Source organism: Erinaceus europaeus, chromosome 19 (assembly GCF_950295315.1).
Source record: "Erinaceus europaeus chromosome 19, mEriEur2.1, whole genome shotgun sequence".
Classification (NCBI taxonomy): Eukaryota; Metazoa; Chordata; class Mammalia; order Eulipotyphla; family Erinaceidae; genus Erinaceus; species Erinaceus europaeus.
The window spans coordinates 21,160,112-21,177,843 of record NC_080180.1 but is presented as its reverse complement, the minus strand read 5'-3'; the positions used below and the strand labels follow the sequence as shown (position 1 = coordinate 21,177,843).

Genomic DNA, 17,732 nt, shown 5'->3' with positions numbered 1-17,732 from the left:
GGCCAGAGCCATGTGGGAGCCCCTGCATGTTCTGCCAGACTCCCGGATGTTGCTGTTCTGCTCCATCACCCGGATGATGGAGCCTCTCTGCCTCTAGCCTCCAGGTGCTGCCTCCTTTCCAGGCTGTGAACGTTGACTCAGGGAATCAGCAAGCCTGGGTTGGGGTGCTAGGTGTGCACAGGGGGTCCCCACTCTGCTGGGGTGGAGGGGGAGGTGCATGGACTCCTGGAAGGACAGTGGGGGCTCCATGGGGCTCCATGAGCTAAGTTCTGGGAGAAAGCAGAAACTGGGAGGAGTGGCCAGGCCTCCAACTTCTTCCTCAGAGTGAGGACAGAGGGCACATGCCACCAGCCACAGCCCCCTACTGCCGTCTGCAGTACACACCTCACTCACACACAGCACACTCACAGTGCCCATGCACACAGTTCCACACACCTCACATATACTGTTATTTTGCCACCAGGCTTATGACTGGGGCTCAGTGTCTGCACTATAAATCCATTGCTGCCAGTGGCCATATTTTTCTTTTTTTCCCCTTAATTTTTATTAGATAAAACAGTGAGAAATTGCATTATTATAAAAGGATGAAAAAATCAGCAGAGGAAGTGAACGTGTCTGAGAATCCCCCCCCCTTTTTTTGCCTCCAGAATTATTGCTGGGGCTCAGTGCCTGCACTATGAATCCACTGCTTCTGGAGGCTATTTTTCCCTTTTGTTGCCCTTGTTGTTTATTGTTGTTATTATTGCTGTCATTGTTGCTGTATTGGACAGAGAGAAGTTGAGAGAGGAGGGGAAGACAGACGGGGGAGAGAAAGACCTGCTTCACTGCTTGTGAAGTGACCCCCCTGCAGGTGGCGAGCCGAGGGCTTGAATTGGGATCCTTACGCCAGTCCTCACACTTTGCACCATGTGTGCTTAACCCACTGTGCTACTGCCTGGCCCCTTCATACATACTTTTCTACACAGTACACACACACACAACCCACAGGCTCTCCTACACCACAGTTGCCACACACCACATGCTACCACATTCGTATAACACACTCACCATGCACTTCTACCCTGACACACACTGTACACCCGTGCTCCCTAACATGCACTCACCCCCACAGCCCCGCAGCTGCACACCCACACTTAGCCCTACGCGCACATGGGCACCTTCACACACACATCTGCAAACTCCCACACCTCCATGCACACTTCACCTGCACGGAATCACACCTGCACACTCCCACATGTTCACCCTCCCACACCCCTTCCACGTTCTCAGACACCCTAGTGCCCTTACATATTCACACACTCATAATAAAACACATTTGCTTTCACCCCAGACCTGTAGCCCCCAGCCCCGTAGATGGCCCATGTGGTGTGTTCAAAGCTTGTAATGCTTAGTTGGTGGGAAGACGCAACCATTTTTAATGGATTTTAACTCTGAATGAAGATGTGCCTCTGGTGTGAAGGCCAGCGGCGGGCCAAGATGGAAGGACGCTGCACCCCTTCAAGGACAGGGCTCCAGGGTGGCGGTGTCTGCTGACCACCACGTCTACTCCTCTTTCCAGCTGCCTGGAGCAGCGCCCTCTCCTGGGCATGACAGGACACAGTCCTCGATGCCTCCCCACAGCCCTACCCTTCATGCCACCTCACTTATAGTGCGGCCTCGCTCCCCAGACCTCATGATGGGTGGGTGGGGGTGGGGCTCTGACACCATATGGTGAGCCCACACACTTGCCTGAACTGCCTCTACTGGGCCCACACTTCCTCACACCTGCACACCCACACACCCAGGCCCCCCCACCTTTCCTCCCTGCTTCCAACCACCCAGGCTCCCCTGAGTCCAGGGAAGACCATTCCCTCCACCTGGGAGAGCTACTGAAGGTCTGAGCGAGTCCGGCAGCGGGAGCTCTGCAGCTCTCCCCACAGAGGGGGCCATGGAGGATGATGGGCCTTCAGCTCCTCTCCTGCAGGGCCGGGACTCCAGGCTCCATTTGTCTTCATGTTGGGGTGGCAGAGGAAAGGGTGGGGGTCTGTTGTACAAGGAAGGAGAGTCCAGCTCCCAGACACCCCAAGGTGGGGCAGTTCCTCAGTGCCAATCTAGAGCGTGTTCTGTCTCTGTGTGTGCTGGGGTGGGAGCGGGGCGGGTGACCTGGTGCCCATGTAGCCATGTCTAGGGAGGTGCCTCAAACTTGACTTCTCAGGGAATTCACAACAGTGAGTAATTGGTCTTCAAAGTGACTGAGAAAAATTCACCCCTGAAGATTTTGCCCCATGCCTTCGAGGCCCAGGTGTTGAAAGGGGGCCTTGGAGTAAAACCCAAAGCCACTCGCTTCTCCTCAAGCATCAGCCTTTTCAGCTGTAGGAGCAGTGTCTCCTGGTCAACCTACTTCCATCTCATGACTTGGCCTCCTGCAACCACAGTGCAGGGAGAAGTGAACTAAATTCTCCCGTTAGCACTCTGTGAATCATACATAGCCAGGCCTGAGGGGGCTCAACCATAGTGGGGCCCAGTTGCCAGTCATACTTCACAGGTGTGGGGGGTAGTGTGTGAATGCGTGGGTGCAAGTGTCATTGCCAGAAATGGGGATCAGAGACTCCCTTTTTAATTTTTTTATCTTTATTTTTTTAAGGAATTTATTTATTCATGAGGAAGATAGGAGAGAGAGAGAGAGAAAGAACAAGACATCACTCTGGTACATGTGCTGCCAGGGATTGAACTCAGGACCTCATGGTTGAGAATCCAATGCTTTATCTACTGCGCCACCTCCCGGACCACTTTATTATCTTTATTTATTGGATAGAGACAGCCAGAAATCAAGAGGGAAGGAGGTGATAGAGAGGGAGAGACAGAGAGACACTTGCAATACTGATTCACCACTTGCAAAACTTTCCCCCTGCAGGTGGAGACCAGGGGCCTGAACCCGGGTCCTGGCACATTGTAACATGTGCCCAGGCAGGTACACTACCAGTTGTCCCTTGGATACCCTTTTTTTAAAATTTATTTATTTATTTATTCCCTTTTGTTGCCCTTGTTTTATTGTTGTAGCTATTATTGTTGCTATTGATGTCGTCATTGTTAGGACAGAGAGAAATGGAGAGAGGAGGGGAAGACAGAGAGGGGGAGACAAGACAGACACCAGCAGACCTGCTTTACCACCTGTGAAGTGACTCCCTTGCAGGTGAGGAGCCGGGGGCTCGAACTGGGATCCTTATGCCGGTCCTTGCACTTTGCACCACCTGCGCTTAACCTGCTGTGCTACTGCCCGACTCCCCAGACTCCCTTTTAATGTTAGTTCAAGATCTCACTTTGAACAGGGTCTCATCAGGAGGACTCTGGGGGAGCCTAGAAGCCATTGGGAGGATGGAGTGGCGTTTCCAGGCTCCTGATCCATTTTGGGGCTGAGGAGAAGCAGGGGGAGGGCCCAGGCTGGCCTGTGGTGCTGACGGCCTACTCCCTGTGCTATGCCTCCCTGCTGACCATTTCTGAGTGAGGTGCACAAACCCCCTCTTTTACTCTCTCTTTGGTGGCCTGGGTTAGGGAGGGCTCGTTGACTGAAACCATTTTAAAGATCCAGAAGAGTTGGTAAAATAGCTCACTTGATAGTGCACTGCTTGCCATGTGTGCAGCCCAAGGTTCGAGCCTGGCCCCACTGCACTGAAGGAACTTTGGTGCTGTGTGGTCTCTTTCACTCTCTACCTAAAGATGAAAGACCTAGAAGGGCACACAGAAGCCACAGCAGCTTATGTCACCAACTCCTTCTGCCTCTTGCACAAGCCCTCCTCACAGGTGCCCTACTTCCTCTTGTGCTCGCTTATTTCGGTGAATGCATGAGGGCCGTCCATTCTGCACCCAGCGGAAGAGCTCCCTGTGCCCCAGCCTTCTCTGATGCTCCCGTGGGTGACCACCAGCCTCACAAAGACCTCAGAGACAGGACAGCCTGAGTGTGTATAAAGCCACTTTCCTCCTCCTTCACCTCTAACTCTTAACTCCTCTGCTGTGCTACTTAGAGAGTTCTGTCACAGACCCAAGGGCTGCAGCTGGGCCCAGAGCACCTCCGGGTGATTGGAGCTGGAGAAAGAGTCTTCATACAGATGATGAAGCTGGGCTCTGTGGGGGAGGGGTGGCACTCTGTCTGCCTGTGACCCCAGGCTCTGTGCTCACAGGTGCTTGATACCCACCTGGACTCCCATCATCCTGCTCCCTGCCCTGCTCAGATCTCTGCCTTCAGTTTGTGGTGAGGCTGACAGACAGAAAAAGCAGTAGATATGTGGTCTGGGAGGCAGGTCAGTAGGTAGAGTGTAAGACTTTCATCCGTGAGGCTCTGAGTTTGATTCTCAGAACTCCATCTGCTGAAGCAGTGCTCTGGTGTCTGTTTCTCGCCGTCTTTGTATCCCCATCGCCCTCCCCCCCCATAAATAAATCTGGAAGAGATAAGAGTTAAATCAGCCAAGCTGTCTGGTTGCCTAGTACCCTGCCTGCTCAGTAGAGGGCGCCAGAGGCCACCAGTCTAACTTTGTGCTTAGAGACCTCTGAGTGTCAGAACCCACCCACCATCCCTGGTCCACCATCTCCCCCCTCCCCCCAACCTATCTCTTGGAGGACAAACAGTGTTGGGGTCACTTGAAGGGAACAGCAGCACTTGATCAACGTGAATATTTCTTTGCTTCTGTCACTGAGGGCCCAGGCAGGGGTGGGGTATATCTATGGGGAGCCCTGTGTGCTGGGGCTGAGGCAGGTGGGACTGCCTCCCCAGAAAAAGCAGAATCCTGAGGGTGGGGACAGGAGCTGTCATGGGAGCTAGGTGTCCACCACAGACAGACAGATGGACAGACAGACATATGGATAGAGACCTGTGCAGATTCTCCTTGCTGTTCAGGGACCTCACCTCCTTCACACCATCCTTCTAGCATGGTTTCCCTCTATAGGTGACATCCTCTCACTGAGCTCTCCTTGAGGTCTGCCACCCCCAAGTCACCCCTGAGAGAGAGAAAGGCCCAGAAGAGCAGGGTACTTGGGCTGGGGTGGAGTTGGACTTGACTCTTCATGCAGACCCTCCTCTCTGAAATCGGGTTTACCCCTCCCCCCTTCTCGGAGTTAAATGAGCTGTGGGGGCCTAGTAATACAGTGGCTACAGTGAATGCTTGTGTGTATGAAGCCAAGGGCTCTAGATCTGTTCCCCAGCACCACAGAGATAGGTATTCTGATAGTCCTCAATGGAAGTGAAGTAAGAGCTCCCCAGTCTGCAGAGTCCTGAGGTTTTATTTCACAGATGTTAACTGGCCTTAAACTTTGACCTCCTCCAGCCAGTCTTCCCCAAGTACTCAGAACCCCATTTTCTGAATGTGGCCACTGTCCCCCGCTGCACTAGCAAACTGGGGAGCTTGTCATAAATCCCACAGATCACCACAGGACTCCCCAGCAAGGAGTCTGCATTTGAACAAGCTTCTGAGCTGCTTCCATGTCCTCAAGCCTGAAAGACCCTGCCTCACCCCCTCCTTTGCCCACCTGCACTAGAACCTCGACCTCTGACTTTGTTGCGGGACCCTTCCGCCTCTTCTCTCACCAACCCCCCAGCCTGCCTCCCACAGTCCTCTCTGCCTAATGGCGCCATTTCATGCTGTCCTGATCAGAGTTCACTCTGTCCCTGGAATCCCAACTCATTCATCATCCTCAGCGTCCACAGAGGCTGGGCTGCCTCCTAGCTATCTGTCCCTGAGGAGTTGGGTTTTTCTCCTGCCATTCTTGTTCCTGCTGCGATGCAGAAGTCCCACGGCCTAGAGCTGAGGGTGATCTTGGAGATGGAAGGAACAGAAACTTAGATCTGCCCCCAACATGTGCTATGTGTCTTCAGACAAATTACTGTGCCTCTCTGGGGCTTCTTTTGTTAGAATCTTGAGGACAGATACCAAGTCTTCAGTCCCTTTGTTTCCTTCTCCTCTTGTGGAATGAGTGGGAGTGAGAAACATCTACCTCTTAGGTGTGTAAAAAAAAAAAAAGATGGATATGAAGGTTCAATTTTTTTATTCTTTTTTTTTAAAATAACATTTCTTTTTTTATTTAAACAAATTTTTTATTTGTTATTGGATAGAGACAGAGAGAAATTGAGAGAGAAGGGGGAGATAGAGAGGAAGAGAGACAGAGGGACACCCGCAGACCTGCTTCACTGCCTATGAAGCAACTCCCTTGCAGGTGGGGAGCCAGGGGCTTGAACCGGGATCCTAACCAGTCCTTGCGCTTTGTGCCACGTACGCTTAACCTGCTGTGCTACTGCCTGACTCCCTATTTCTTTCTTTCTTTCTTTCTTTCTTTTAAAGATTTTATTTATTTATGATAAAGATAGGAGGAGAGAGAAAGAACCAGACATCACTCTGGCACATGTGCTGCCGGGGATCAAACTCGGGACCTCATGCTTGAGAGTCCAAAGCTTTATCACTGTGCCACCTCCCGGACCACTTATTCCTTTTTTTTTTTAAAAGGATTTATTTATTTATTCATGAGAAAGATAGGAGAGAAAGAACCAGACATCACTCTGGTATATGTGCTGCCAAGGATCAAATTCAGGACCTCATGGTTAAGAATCCAGTGCTTTGTCTACTGCACCACCTCCTGGACCACACACTCAATTTTTTTTTTATTATTTAAACTAGAGCAGTGTTCAGCTCTGGCTTGTGGTGGTGTGGGGGATTGAACCTGGAACCTCAGAGCCTCAGATATGAAAGTGTTTGCATAACCATTATGTTATCTCCCCTGCCCAGGTTTAATTTTTTAATTTATTCATGAGAAAGATAGAAGGAGAGAGAGAAATAACCAGACATCACTCTGGTACATGTGCTGCCAAGGATTGAACTCAGAACCTCATGCTTTCTTGAAAGTCCAATGCTTTATCCACTGCACCACCTTCCAGGTAGGTCAAAGCTTGATTTTTTTAAAAGCACATGAGTGCTATAGGAAAAAAGTCAGAAACAGAAGGATGAATATGGGATGATCTTACTCTCAGGCAGAAGTTGAAAAACAAGATCAGAAAAGAAAACAGAAGTAGAACTTGAAATGGAAGTGGCGTATCACACCAAAGTAAAAGACTCTGGGGTGGGTGGGTGGGGCGAATACAGGTCCAGGAAGGATTCAGAGGACCTAGTGGGGGTTGTATTGTTATATGGGAAACTGGGGAATGTTATGCATGTGCAAACTATTGCACTTACTGTTGAGTGTAGAACATTAATTCCCCAATAAAGAAAGTGAAACAAAAAAAGGAAGGGTCAATGCCGTCACCTGAGACTGCAGAGAAAGTTGACATGAGCCTCATTTCGACTAAGAAGAGACCAATAAGTTAGATTAAATATGTATGTATCTGTCACAGTGTGAAAAGACCCCAGTTTGAGTCCCCAGTCCCCACCTGCAGGGGGAAAGCTTTTCAAATGGTGAAGCAGTGCTGCTGGTGTCTCTCTACCTCTCTATCTCCCTCTCCCCTCTTGATTTCTGGCAGTCTCTATCCAATAAATAAGTAAATATTTAAAAATATGTATGTGTCAGTCAGTGGTCAGTTCATGGAGCTAGTGGTTGGTGGGGGCTGTAATTTTAATGACAGCTGAATGACCTTGGTGAGCTGAATAATTGAACCCCATGCAAGTCTGTGGAGAGTAGTGTCTCAGGCAGAGGGAACAGTCAGTGCTAAGGCTCTGGGTTAAGAGGGAGCCTGGTGTGTGAAAGTCTGCAAGGACTGTGGGTGGAAGGGAGGAACAGGAGGGGTTGAGGGTGAGGGTGAAGCCAGGCACTGGGCCCTAAAGACAGGGTTCTGAGTCTCTGGGGTTTTATCGTAACCACAGGACTCCTCTGCCTGCTGGGCTGAGAACAGACTGAGAGCAAGGTAAGAAGGAGATTGGGGGACCATCTGGAGACCCCCCATCTTCTCTGTCCTTCCAGGAAAGCCTCCTGCCCCTCATTGTGATGAAGAGCACCCCTAAAAGTAGAGTATGTGTTTGGGGGGGTCACTGGGAGTTCACAGTGAAAGGCTGTCACTGATGTTCTGGTTCTTTATCCACTGCACCACCTCCTGGGAACCTCCACTTGGTTTTAAACTGACACTAGAATAGACAGAGGACAAGGTGGCAAAGGACTGTAAGTCACATCAGAGGGAGGCTGGTGAAGGAGAAAGGGAAATAGCACCTCGGGGTAGCCTTGGTGAGATATGAAGCAGTAACCAGGGCTGGTCCTGGGCTGCAGGGAGGACACTGGGGTCTCATTTACTTCCAGTATTTACACACTTGCTAAGAGCCTAAGCTCCAGTTTGATGGTTAAGAAGGAGGCCAGGAGAAAGCTCACTCAGTAAAGCCCATACTTTGCCATGCATAAGGAGGACCCGGGTTCGAATCCCCAGCCACCATATGGAAGCACACAAAAGGAAAGTCTGACGAGTGGTGGAGAGGTCCTGTGCTGTCTCTCCTTCTTTTGTTGTCTCTCTTGCTGTCCCTCATCTACTGTACAGAAGGAAAAAAAGAAAGAGGGTCTGCTGGAAATGGTGGAACTGTGCTGCCACCAAGTGCCAGCCGAGCCCTGGCAGGACAAAGACAAGTCACACAAGGTCAGAGGGCTCAGAGTGAACAAGCGTGTTTCCCCGTGGCCCGAGGCCTAATGCAGGACAGGAAGAGCCAGGTACAAGGGCCAGCAGGTGGCACACCGGGTAAAGCGTATGTGTTACAATGTTTCAGGACCTGAGTTCAAGCTTCTGGTTCCTCTGTGCAGAGGGAAGCTTCCCGAGTGGTGAAGTGGTGCTGCAGGTGTCTCTTTCTTCCTCTATATCTCCCCCTTGATATTTGTCTCCATCCAAAAAAAAAATGAGCCAAATACACACCTCACTCTGGAGTACACACACACACACACACCCTCTGCTGTCCTGGTGGTGTTCCTAGTCGAGTATTTGAAGTGCATCTTACCAAGCCTACGGACAGAGCCCTGAACTCAGTGCATCATTCATGTCCTGGGTGACCCTAGAAGGTCACAGCTGCAGTGTTTTCTGGGAAGTGACAACAGTGTCTATGACCTACGAGTCTGCGTCCTGCTCGCTTGCTCAGGCACTGCACCTAGAGTTTGGGGGAGCCTGTGACTAACGCCCCTGTCCAGAACTGGCTTGGCAGAGAGCAGAAGTGACAGGAAGTACATTTGGGAGGCAGCCAGGGGACTTTATCCTGAGTGTGATGGGAAGCCACCACAGGGTTTTAAATAGTCGCTTCCCACTGCAGTGTGATCAGCCTATGTATAGGAGTGGGGAAGCTTCCAGACCCGAGGCTATTGTGGGAGTCCAGGTGGAGGGGTGGGACTGGCTGGGCTTGGGCAGCCTTGGGGAGTGAACTTGAGTTTGCCCATGCCCTTGATGCGGGAGTGGGAGCAGTACAGAAGCCAAGGATGACCCTGTGGGGTTTGGTCCCAGCACCTGACTCCCTCACAGATGTAACCAGAGCACCTGGAACCTGCCCTCTCATCCCCCACCCCACCTTGGGGCCACTGCCTCAGGCCTGCCTCTTACTGGGAGTCACCTTCTCAAGCTGTCTGGCTATTTCTTCATTCTCTGGCAGCTCTGGTCTCATGCTTTCTTGTTGCATTTAAAGGACTACTCCAGGCCACAGTCCTGCTTATAGCTGCTGCTGTGTCAGCTGCTCCAGGTTCTATGACCCTCCAGGGACGATGTCTTGCCTCTAAGAACTCAGAAGCGACAAGACATACCTGTCACTTGACAAGGAACTCAGTAAATGCTTCTCAGATTCAGAGCCCACCCGCCTGTATCTGTGTGCCAGACACAATCACATTTACTCTCTTTTTAAAATTTGTCACAATAGCTTTGAAAAGCAGATCTTGATTTCTGCCATTTCTGTGTGGGGAACCCAAGTTTCAGAAAGAGAGGTGTTATCTGGTAGGTGGTAGGCATTCCTGGGGTTCACAGCCAACCCCCTGGCCATGTGCCTCCAGAGAGGGGGAGCAGGGGGCTGGCGCAAGGCCAAGCATCTGGGAAGTGGGGGAGCTGTGTGCAGACTGGGGAATAGGGCTGTCACGGTGGGGGCCTGGTGCAAAGACTCCAAACCTTCTGCACCCCCAAAATAATTTTGATCCAGACTCCCCATGGGGGAGAAATGACAGAGGGAAGATGTGACCAGAGGGCTTTGAACTTCAACTCCATCAGGACCTGGAGAAAGAAGGGGGGAAAGGATGTACATCTGGATATAGAGCTAGGTGTATGACTGACTTAGAAAGGAAGAAAAGATGGGACCATGGGGGAAAAGGGGCAAATATATACAAATATAGACAAATAGTTGTCGAAATAATAGTTAACCCTTATCTGCAACCTTAAGAGAACTGCTGCTGTTCCCATTGGAGGGGTTGGAGATTCAGGACTCTGGTGGTGGGAATGATGCAGAGTTGTCCCTCTATCATCTTATATTTGTGAATCAATGTTGAATCACTAATAAAATTAAAAAGGGGGAGACTCTAGAGCACGTGGCCACACAGACTGAATATGACAAGTGGCGTCTGTAAAACCTGCAGCAAATGTTGTACCTAATGAGGAGAGACTGAAGGATTCCCAAGGTTGCTGCCACTCTTATCCGAGAGCTTCTTGCTCGGGCAATTAAGCGAGGAAAAGAATAGGCTGCCTGAGAATAAACTCGATAAAATAAGTACAAGATTTATATAATATAAAGCAATGTTGAAAGAATTTTTTAAATATTTATTTATTCCCTTTTGTTGCCCTTGTTGTTTTATTGTTGTAGTTGTTGTTGATGCCGTTGTTGGATAGGACAGAGAGAAATGGAGAGAGGAAGGGAAGACAGAGATGGAGAGAGAAAGACAGACACCTGCAGACCAGCTTCACCGCCTGTGAAGCGACTTCCCTGCAGGTGGGGAGCCGGGGGCTCGAACCGGGATCCTTAAGCCCATCCTTGTGCTTTGCGCCACCTGTGCTTAACCCACTGCGCTACTGCCTGACTCCCTGAATTTTTTAAGATGAACAGAACGATATTGTAAGGCTAAGGTAGCAATGCTTCTCAAGTCGATCCACAGTGTCTGTATGGTCAACCCCAATCGAACCCCCAACTGGCCTTTTTGCAATGGCAGATAGGCTGATCTTAAGATTTGTGTGGAAATGAAAGGGCCCAGAACAGCCAAAACAATCTTAATAAAATGAGAAGAAAGTTGGGAGATCAACACGGTTGCTCTTTGGGTTTCAAAGCCTGGAGTAGTCAAGACAGAGTGAACAGATAATGTCAGGACAGACTTACAGATCGATGCAATTGGGAGTAAAGAAAACCTCACACATTCATGACCAGATGATATTTACTAAGGCAATTCCATGGTGGTGCTGGTGTGTGTGTGTGGGGGGAGAATAGTCTTTTTAAAAAAATTTATTTTATTTTATTTTTTTATTTAAGAAAGGATTAATTAACAAAACCATAGGGTAGGAGGGGTACAATTCCACACAATTCCCACCACCCAATCTCCATTTCCCACCCCCTCCCCTGATAGCTTTCCCATTCTCTATCCCTCTGGGAGCATGGACCCAGGGTCATTGTGGGTTGCAGAAGGTAGAAGGTCTGGCTTCTGTAATTGCTTCCCCGCTGAACATGGGCGTTGACTGGTCGGTCCATACTCCCAGTCTGCCTCTCTCTTTCTGTAGTAGGGTGGGTCTCTGGGGAAGCGGAGCTCCAGGACACACTGGTGGGGTCTTCAGTCTAGGGAAGCCTGGCCGGCGGTATCCTGATGACATCTGGAACCTGGTGACTGAAAAGAGAGTTAACATACGAAGCCAAACAAATTGTTGAGCAATCATGGACCCAAAGCTTGGAATAGAAGAGAGGAAGTGTTAGGGGGGTACTCACTGCAAACTCTAGTGTACTTCTGCTTTCAGGCATATATTTTGCAGTAGTTTACGGATACGTGTGAACATATGCTCTCTCTCACAGAAACTGGTGTATATCTAGGTTTTGGGACTTTGTTTAGAAAGTGAACCACCTGAGATGAAATTAGAGTATACTATGAAAGGAAAGGTCTCACCCGAGTAATGAAGTTGAAGGGTTGTCATTCCACACGTGAAGTCTCTGGACACAGCCTGAAGTGAAGCATGTTGAGGTGGCAATCGTTGTGTTGGTTAGGTTGTGATCGGCGGATGCAATATTATTTGATATGGATTGGGAGAGGCATACGGGAAAGTGGGCCCTATCCAGTGGTTCCAGGACTGGGGGAAGTAGAGGCTCCATAGTAGAGATGTGAGGTTCCTGCTGTCTAAGGGTTCAAAAAGACAATCGATAGTTAATGTTATCATCACATTATTTGTTAATTGGGTTAACTTTGAAAAGTCCTTTTGTTAGGGTTTGCTGTACAGTACCCAGTATCTTGTATATAGTTGTGCTATTGTTGCTTCTGATCTACTTGGTCTAGGCTTTTGAGAGAGTCTGCATATCAATTACACAGCCTATATATTGAAAAGATTCAGTTTGTGTTTTGAAAAACTTCGAGACATACGATTAATTTTCCCCCTCTCATATTAATTAACTAGTGATTTATATGTCTACATTTTGCTAGGAGTGTACATAAACACCATTCCCACCACCAAAAGACTGTGACCCATCCCTCCCACCCACTCCCACCCCCCACTGGCCCAGGAAGCTGCATGTCTACCCCTCACCACAGGGTTTTTACTTTGGTGCCCTACTTACAATTTGATCAGGTCCTGCTTTTAGTTTCCCTTTCAGATCTTCTTACTCAACTTCTGTTGATGAGTGGGATCATCCCATACTCATCTTTATCTTTCTGACTTAGCTCACTTAACATAATTCCTTCTAGCTCTGTCCAAGATGGGTCAGCCAAGGTGGGTTCATTGTTTTTGATAGCTGCATAGTATTCCATTGTGTATATATACCACAGCTTTCTCAGCCACTCATCTGGTGTTGGGCACCTGGGTTGCTTCCAGGTTTTAGCTATTATGAATTATGGTGCTATGAACATAGGAGTACACACCTCTTTTTGGTTGGGTGTTATGGAGTCCTTGGGGTATAACCCCAGGAGAGGAATTACTGGATCATATGGAAGGTCCATGTCTAGCCTTCTGAGAGTTTTCCAGACTGCTCTCCGCAGAGGCTGTACCAATTTACATTCCCACCAGCAATGTAAAAGGGTTCCTCTGTCCCCACAACCTCTCCAGCATTTGTTGCTGCTGTCCTTTTTGATGTATGCCATTCTTACAGGAGTGAGGTGGTATCTTAGTGTTGTCTTAATTTGCATTTCTCTGACAATCAGTGACCTAGAGCAGTTTTTCATATGTTTGTTAGCCTTTTGGATGTTGTCTGAGGTGAATGTTTTGTTCATATCCTCTGCCCATTTTTGGATGGGGTCATTTGCTTTTTTGGTGCTAAGTTTGCTGAGCTCTTTATATATTTTGGTGATTAGTTTCTTGTCTGATGTATGGCATGTGAAGATCTTCTCCCATTCTGTGAGGGGTCTCTTTGTTTGTTTAATAGTTTCTTTGGATGTGCAGAAGCTTTTCAATTTGATGTAGTCCCATTGGTTTGTTTCTGCTTTAGTCTTCCTTGCAATTGGGTTTGATTCATCAAAGATGTCCTTGAGGTGTAGGTGGGAAACTGTTTTACCAGTGTTTTCCTCTAAGTATTTGATTGTTTCTGGTCTGACATCTAGGTCTTTGATCCATTTGGAGTTGATTTTTGTTTCTGGTGAGATAAAGTGGTTCAATCTCATTCTTCTGCATGTTGCAACCCAGTTTTCCCAGCATCATTTATTGAAGAGAGCCTCCTTTTTCCATTTAATACTTTGGGCCCCCTTATCAAAGATTAGATGTCCATAGGCGTGGGGAGAGAATAGTCTTTTTCTATAAACTGTGCCAAATGGTATCCTTATATAAAAGGATGAATTTGAACCCCTTCCCAATACCATGTCAGAATGAACTCAGAGTAGACTATAGACCTGAGTGTAAGAGCTAAAGTTTTAACCACCCCCCCCGTAAGAAAAACGGGAGTAAATCTCTGTGCCCTTGGGTTGTGTGACTGTTTCTTAGCACAACACCAAAAGCACAAGCAACCAAAGAAATAGATACATTGGACACCAGGGAAATTAACTTTCTGTCCTTCAAAGGACATCATCTAAAAAATGAAAAAATAACCTCAGGATGGAAGAAAACATTTGCAAAACACACCTGACAAGGGACTGTGATCCCAGATATATAAAGCAAACGTACAACTTAATAAAAAGAGATGGATGATGAGTTTAAAAATGGTAAGAGAATTAGACTAGACATCTCTCCAGAGGATACATTCAGATCACCAACGAGCACATGAGAAGATGCTCAACATGACGAGTTGTTAGGGAAATGCAAATTTACTTATTTATTTTTAATTTGAAAAAAATTATTTTATTTATTGTATAGAGACAGCTAGACTTTGGGAGGAAAGAGAGAGATAGAGAGGGAAAGAGACAGATACCTGGATATCTGCAGCCCTGCTTCACCGCTGGCTTTCCCTCTGCAGGTGGGGACTGGGCGCTCGAACCCTGATCCTTGAGCATTAAAACATATCTGTTCAACCAGATGTGTCACCACCTGACCTGAAAAAATGCAAATTTATATCACAATGAGATGCTCCTCCTCCACTAGCTGGAGACATAGTAGCAAGTATTGCCCAGAAGTTAGAGAACCTGGAACCCTCCTTCACTGCTGATGGGAACTGAATAGGTGTAACCACCTTAGAAAACAGTTTGATAGCTCCTTGAAATGTCACATATAGCTACCATGTGACTCAGAAATTCCATTTCTGGGGGGTCAGGCAGTAGCACAGTGGGTTAAGAGCACATGGCACAAAGCGCAAGCACTGGCATAAGGATCCAGGTTTGAGCTCCCGGCTCCCCACCTGCAGGGGGGTTGTTTCATGGGCACTGAAGCAGGTCTGCAGGTGTCTGTCTTTCTCTCCCCCCTCTGTCTTCCCCTCCTCTCTCCATTTCTCTTTGTCCTATCCAACAACAACAATAGCAATAACAACAGTTATAATAACAGCAATGATGAACAACAACGGCAACAAAAGGGGGAAAAATGGCCTCCAGGAGCAGTGGATTCATGGTGTAGGCACTGAGCCCAGCAATAACCCTGGAGGCAAAAAAAAATTCCATTTCTGGGTTACTCTGCAGAAATGAAAACATATATCAGGTATTCTCAGCAAATTATTCATTATAGCAAAAAACAAACAAACAAAACCCAACAGAAAGAGCCCAAATGTCCGTAAGTCAGAAGAGAGGATAAAGAAGATGTGTTATCCACTGGGTGCAATGTTATTTGATGACAGAAAGCAGTGAAGTACTGTTACATGCTATGACATGAATGGATCTTTGAGAGCATTGTGTTAAGTGACAGTAGCCAAACAGGAAGGTCAAATATTGCATGATGACATGCACACACAATATCCAGACTGAGGAATACCATAGAGTCAGAAAGTAGATGAGTAGTTATGTGGGGAGAATTAGACTAGACATTTCTTCAAAGGATACATTCAGATCACCAACAAGCATGTGAGAAGATGCTCAACATGACGAGTCATTAGGGAAATGCAAATTTACTTATTTATTTTTAATTTGAAAAATTATTTTACTTATTGTATAGAGACAGCCAGAATTTGGGAGGAAAGAGAGACATAGGAAAAGAGACAGATTATTTTTGGTGTGGTAAAAATGTTTTAAAATGACACAGTGACAATGATTACGTAACCCTATGGGTATACTGAAGCCCACTGGATTTTGAATGACTGAGTGATAAGGTGCAAACATTATATCTTAATAAAGCTGTCTCAAAAGAAGGTTGTGGGGGTTCTGGACCACATGAGGGGGAAGAAGAGATGGAGAGGGCAGAGAACCTGGACACACCCCCCCTTTTTTTTTTTTTCCTGGGGATGTGATGCCTGCAGTTGTCATCAAACCGGAGGGAGTGTCACTCCCACCTCTGAGGACCTTCATTTTGTTTCAAGACAAGTGTAAGGATTCAGCTATTTTATCCTGGGTTACAGTAAGAACTAAGTTTGCAAGGGGGTGTGTGTCTGCTTCCAGTCGCCTGTGGCACTAGGGGACTTCAGCAAACTCTGAGGAGCGAGGCCTTGGCTCCTTAGAGGACGTGTGGGAACTCAAGATTTCCTTCCCAAGAGTCCTGAGTGTATGGACAGTTAGGTCGTTCCCAGACAGACAGCGGGGCAGGCTTATGTTTGACTTTTAAATTCTCTGCCGCATGCCTTGCTGTGTGTGAAGCTCTGGGTTTGATCCCCAGCACCACATGGGAGCACAACAAATAGCACTGGGGAAGTTCCACTGATGGTTGAGTGGTGCATTGGTGTCCTCAAAGAAACGGAGAATGGGAACTAGGCTGGTGGGGGTGGAAGACGCTTAGCAGCATACAAGAACCCTGGGCTGCATTCCCAGATGCTGCACAAAAACAGGAAGGAGGCCCCAGGAGAGCTCAATGGGAAAGCCTTCTGCCTGGAGTGGTCCTGCACTTAAACACTTCTAGGTTTTGGCGTCGAGTTGGCTGACTTGGACCTTTGGTTTGGCAGTCGTGAGCTGAGTCACTTTGGGAAACCCACTAGTTTCTCTGAACCTCCATTGCCACACCGTTGATGGGGATAATGATCATAAAACCATTGCTTAGATGAAACGAGTTAATGCACAGAAAGTACTCTGCATGGTGCCAGCCACATATGGGTACTAGCTCGGTGGCAGCTTTGTTGCCTGTGCCTCACCACAGCTAACATTAGGGGCATCTCTTTGAATTAGGGACTGATCTCAGCAGTCTTTAGTCTTGAGAGTCTTTAGTCTTAAGCCTGCACTTAAACACTTCTAGGTTTTGGCGTCGAGTTGGCCGACTTGGACCTTTGGTTTGGCAGTCGTGAGCTGAGTCACCTTGGGAAACCCTCTAGCTTCTCTGAACCTGGGATGCTCACTGTCCCCCTCTCACCCACAGCCATCCTCTCTGACACCATGAGGAACATCTTCAAGAGGAACCAGGAGTCCGTTGTGGTTCCTGCCACTACCACTGCCACAACAGCAATGGCACCTTCGCCTGCGCCTGCGCCCAGGCCTGGGCCTGCAGACAATTCCACTGAGAGTGGGGGCCCGGGTAAGAGCAAGGAGTACATACTTACGCAGATAAAGGACAAGTTCTTCAATGAAATCTACAAGATCCCCTGTAAGTGTCCCTGGTGGTTGGAAGGATGGGGGTGGGGGTGCTGCTGGGCAGCGCCAGGCAAGGGCTGACGAGGCTCTTTACTAACACTTGGATTCCAACCTGCGCTCTCTGGGAACTCCTTTCAGGAGCAGGAGAGAAGTGTGGTCTTGCACCAGGAAGGGAACAAGGGGTCCATATACCCTGAACTCTCAGGGGGAAACATTTCTGATATAGTTTGGGAAACTGTCAAAAAGAAGAAAACACATGAAATGGTAATCACTGTTCAATTTTTCCAGTAACACTTTGAAGCTACTTATTTAATTAATTTGTTTGTTTTTAGATAGACACAGAGGAGAGAGAGAACGAGAAAGAGAGAGAGAGAGAGAGACCCCACAGCACTGAAGCTGTGGTGGGAGCTGGGCTTATATCCAGGTTGTGGGTACAGTAAAGCCACACTCTACCCAGGTGAGCTATTTCACTACCCTGAAGCTGCTTTATTTTATAAGGTAGAAAATAATGGTGCACCTGGTTAAGTGCACATCTTACTGTG

The 17,732-nt window shown here is 48.1% G+C and overlaps 1 protein-coding gene across 4 annotated transcripts in view; it reads left to right on the top strand.

Moving 5' to 3' along the window:
* The window catches only part of SYT2 (synaptotagmin 2), a 117,089-nt gene that overhangs the window by 89,228 nt on the left and 10,129 nt on the right, over nt 1–17,732 (top strand). For all 4 annotated transcript variants that reach the window (XM_060178592.1, XM_060178590.1, XM_060178591.1 and 1 more), the window contains one exon: nt 16,979–17,203. In XM_060178592.1, coding sequence (XP_060034575.1) covers nt 16,996–17,203 — 208 coding nt within the window. In that variant the 5' untranslated portion in view covers nt 16,979–16,995. The remainder of the gene's footprint in view (nt 1–16,978; nt 17,204–17,732) is intronic.